This window comes from Micropterus dolomieu, linkage group LG05 (genome assembly GCF_021292245.1).
Source record: "Micropterus dolomieu isolate WLL.071019.BEF.003 ecotype Adirondacks linkage group LG05, ASM2129224v1, whole genome shotgun sequence".
NCBI classification, from domain to species: Eukaryota; Metazoa; Chordata; class Actinopteri; order Centrarchiformes; family Centrarchidae; genus Micropterus; species Micropterus dolomieu.
In genome coordinates this window covers 4272729-4277204 of record NC_060154.1, presented here as the reverse complement: position 1 = coordinate 4277204, position 4476 = coordinate 4272729, and the positions used below count along the sequence as shown (strand labels likewise).

Sequence of the window (4476 nt, the reverse complement as noted above, 5' to 3'; positions counted from 1 at the left end):
AAACTCAGCTTTTAGTTTTTTTATTTACACAAATACCGTTTACCCTGCTAAAATTTCAGGAGAAGTATATGAAAAAATAGATACCCCCAATGCCCATAGACAAGTGCAAACTACCACAATCATCAACTGAAATGTGTAGTGAAAAGTTGGTCAAGAAGTCAAGATTTTGTCAAACTACTGCTTCCATTCAGTTCACTTTTATTTATATAGTGCCATTTCATATCAAAAGTCATAACTTTAACAACAATAACAACAAGTCAAAACTCATTGCCCTTTTCATATGCCCTCATCATCTATTATACTGCACACTGCACCTTAACTTACTAAGACTTTCACTTGACACATACAGTATTTCAATCAAATCTCTAAAGTTCTGTATATCAGAACCTATCAATTTTTTCTCCCCTACGTACATTCTTTTTTTCCCACTCACATTACTTTTCTTTCATGGTGTTTGTCCTGCTTTATTATTTTCCACCACATTTCATCAATACGTTGTCTTCACCTCTCACCTCTCATACAGTGTGAATTTGTGAAATAACTTTTCAATTCAGCTAAATAGGAAAAAAAAAGACAAAAAGAGAGAATTAAAAAGCAGCGTTGACAACAGTGGCCTTGTTTCTCAGCTAAATGTACCAAAGAGTCCTGGATTTGTGCTTCAGACTCAGGTAGGCATCTGATTGCAGAAATCGGGGGCAAGAGTCTCTTTCCATCAGCAGGTAAACATGTTTCTGGGCCTCATCGAAGCATGAGAGACTCGGCTTCTCCAAAGACGTCTTGATCTTCTCTCTAATATAGTGGTCAACATTAATCTAGAGAAGGAACAAAAAAAATCACACAGTAAATTATGCTAAATACAGTGCCATTTACACCAAATAAATTATTATAAAATAATTATTACAATTAGTTTTAAAACAATTGTTTTAGTTTGATTGGTGATTTGTGTACCAAGTAATAAGATGGTTGGAAATGTGTCTCTTACTTTTCCAAAACATGACCCTCAAAACATAAGTGTTCATGGCTGTAAGAAGACAGATTTTGGCCTCTGATAATAATGCTTACATTAAGCTATTCCTTTTCTATAAAAGCATATCTTAACTCAAGTTTAATTTACTAGCCGCTTCTGGATCAACCTCATCTCACGAAGACCTTCATACTGTTTCTAATGTGACAAGAACTGAAACTGGATTTTGTGTTGACTGTTCAGTCTCAAATCTAACAAACAAATTAACAAACCTGTCTAAAAAATATTTTGTTGGCAAAGTTAGGCCTCCTTGTAACTAGTAGAAAACAAACTAAATTAAAAATAAACTTTTCCATTGTAATAAACACCAAAGAAAACAAACTTAAATCGCAGTATAAAAAGGTACTATACTACATGCCCTGATCTACATATGTTTTTAGATTTTTTATGCTAAACACAAGTCACAGATGTCATACACATACACTAATGTATGGAAAACACACGACAAAGTGTCAACTGGAAATTCTTTTCTAAAATGCTTTGTTGACTGGATACAGCACATTTTTCCTTTAATCATGTGATATAATCCATGTGTACTAGCCTAAAATAGCAGCTAGCTGGGTGTTTGTGTGTGTGTGTGTTACAGCTCAGACTCATAGAGTCAGTTCCATTTTGCCAGTTCTGTTTTCTGAGTTGGCAAAGTACTTCACTTTTTTAAATTAGCATAGAATAGTGTACAAAATATGAAGGTAGCCATTTAGCTGAATTGCAAATATTTAGCATAAGATACCTGCAAAACACAAGACTGTGTTATGTTTAAGCTTTTAAATATTTAGTTAGTTATGACCTAAAATAGGTAGGTACCTAAAATTGTTCACCGCTGGATTGAAATTTGATACAGTGCTATTGAACCTCTTCACCTCAGTGCAACAACACTGACAAATATACAGGATACAGCTCTAGAAAAAGTGGAAGTTGTGACATGTAGTTGTCATCCATATTGCTTCATTCTGTTTTTGTGAATCTTTTACACATTCTTCTTGCTGATATGCTTGGCCATATCTTGTTCTGATGTAATATAATTTCCCCTGTTCTGTAATATCATTTTATCCGTCCATCTTTGTCTTCTTCCATGTACCCTGGTATCACTGACAAACTGACCTCTCTACAGGCTGTAGGCTGGATGAACTCCTGGTAGATCTCCTTTGCTTTCCAGCGAAGGTTATCCGGCGAGGTGTTCAACTTAAAGTCTTCGCATGCAAGCCAGAACTCAATGTTTTCTTCACTGAACTCAGACTGCAGGAACGTGCGGAATGCTACTAAATATTCTGTAGAGAGGGAAAGATTTAAAAGTACTTATTTTAAGATTCTTTAAATCTTATTAGAAGAATCACAAGGTTAAATTTACTGCAGAAACAAATTTTAAAATATGATTTCCAACAGACATCAACATTTGTTAAGTGTATTTTATCTGAAAAGGAGCCCTACATTGTTGTAATATTTCTTACTTTTATCCCGTAGCAATTTTTCCAGGGTCGGGTGGAGTTTATTGTCAGTGTGCCAACTGTAATAAAGAGAGATTTGAGTATTAATTTTGACTCTAATGAAAAGCCCGAAGACTGAGACATCAATAATAGTGCAACATTCACTACCTGAGTTTTGAAGAATGTGTCTCATCATTTATTTTTTGTGCCATGAGGCGCTGGATGTTCATCTCATGCCTCTTTCGATTAAGAACAATATCAATTCTGAAAAAGCAAATGAAGTTAAAGTTTGTGCTAGTTAATGTAAAGTTTCACATTAACAGTGTAAAAAAAGTAAGACTGTTGACTCAAATCATTACTCAATATCTTTAGTTTGTCTGGCTTACCTTCTGGGCCGCTTCACATTTTGCATCAGATCCTTAATTTCATAGAACCGAAGCTTTGAAAACAAAAGTTTGGGCATTTTAACATCCCTGTTAATGTCCTCAAAGGAGGACAATACTCCGTTGCTGTGACTGTAAACAGTACCGTTCTTTCCTGAACTTGCCCTAAAGCTGAATGGAAAGGTGGAATACTTATGACGCCCAGGGCCTGCTGGTACAGGTATCTAAATGCCAATTGGATAAGCATACAGCTGTTTGCTGCTTAGGCTCAGTTGCTGTTGTCACTGACTCACAGCTTTAAAATTCCAATGGAATAGGATTTGTCTGTAATTGTCAGACAAATCCTATCCCATTGTCAACACCAACAGCAGGTTCTCAAACCCAGTGTAACGTTAACTAAATAAAACTGTAACGTTACATGATCAACAATAAACCTATAACCTGTTTTTCACAGAGCACAACCATGTAATGTGCAATGCAATGAATGACAGCTTAAACTACTGTAAGTCAACACATTCCCCAGACTCTCAAACCAGTGTATCGTTAAATAAATAAAACTGTAACATTAACTAAATAAAACTGTAACATTCCATGATCAACAATAAACCTGTAGCCTGTTTGCAGCCTCCATTAATAATTAACGCTGATGGCAGTCAGCGGGACATAAATGATTACATTAATCGACCACCACTAGTTTGGCAAGCTAGTTCATCTTTAACACAGTGCTGAGCTAAACATGTTTACTAACCTCAGGTTACTAACCTATTTTGCGTTCAGTTCTTCTTTGTTGTATGAAGTTTTAAAGCCAAAGTTTATGATGAATGCCTCCAGCAGCTGCTGATGTTTGTTGTCCTCTCATACGTGTGACCGCGCGCAGCAGATCCATAGTACGTGTTAGGTAGGTAGGTTACAGGTAACGCAGGAAGGAGAATAACAGCACACTCATCAGACGTTTCCTAAATATAAACATTGTTCACGAGTCCCGCACCTCGAGTCTGAGGCAAGTCTGAAGTCTTTTGAGAACGAGTCCCAAGCAAGTCTGATTTAAGTCGGACTCAAGTCCAAGTCTTAATCTCGAGTCCCCATCTCTGATAATTGTAAAATGTACATGGAGTGTGTAGAGACTTTAAATGGAGTAGAAAACTGTGAAAGTACAAAAGAAATGTGTTAACGATCAAAATGTTTAGCTATACCATATCTACCAAGATAACTATACCTTTAATATCTCAGGTTGTATTAGGCAGGGATGCAGATTTTGCATCAGTGTGGTAGGTACCCGTATTCTTTAGATATTTAATTTACTGAAATACTTCAAAAGATTTATCTCACTTTTGCAATACGGTTACCATAAAATTAACTATTAAACAATTTAGTAAATAAAATAAAAATCTTTAACAATGCAAATACAAACAATGAAGAATATAAAAAGGAAAGACAAAAAATGCTTTCTGTTTTTATTAGTGATGTCAAAAACAATCTCATGAAAATAAAATACAATACTCTCTCTCTCTCTCTCTCAATTGCACAAGTCACTGTCAAGTGAAACAAATACCAAGGTGATGCACTATCCCCGCTGCTGTTCTGCATAGGCCTGAACTCCCCTCAGCCAGATCATCACGATGATACTGGTTCTGAATTGGAACAA

General features: G+C 35.8%; 1 protein-coding gene across 1 annotated transcript; it reads right to left on the bottom strand.

Moving 5' to 3' along the window:
- Window positions 1-472: 472 nt before the first annotated feature.
- On the bottom strand, window positions 473-2964 carry LOC123971480 (regulator of G-protein signaling 21-like). The gene is made up of 5 exons (XM_046050338.1): window positions 2835-2964; window positions 2617-2712; window positions 2473-2528; window positions 2126-2292; window positions 473-812 (listed from the first exon to the last, which is right to left on the bottom strand). The coding sequence occupies exons 1-5, from the start codon at window positions 2909-2911 to the stop codon at window positions 627-629; spliced, it is 582 nt and encodes a 193-aa protein (XP_045906294.1). The 5' UTR covers window positions 2912-2964; the 3' UTR covers window positions 473-626.
- Window positions 2965-4476: the final 1512 nt, after the last annotated feature.

What these genes read in the sequence shown, in the direction of transcription:
- LOC123971480 (XM_046050338.1), bottom strand. Translation starts at nt 2,911, where the DNA reads ATGCCCAAACTTTTGTTTTCAAAGCTTCGGTTCTATGAAATTAAGGAT. An exon ending in AATGTGAAGCGGCCCAGAAG is followed by an intron (nt 2,713 to 2,834) that starts GTAAGCCAGACA and finishes TTGCTTTTTCAG; the next exon opens with AATTGATATTGTTCTTAATC. An exon ending in AGCCTACAGCCTGTAGAGAG is followed by an intron (nt 813 to 2,125) that starts GTCAGTTTGTCA and finishes TTCCTTCTCTAG; the next exon opens with ATTAATGTTGACCACTATAT.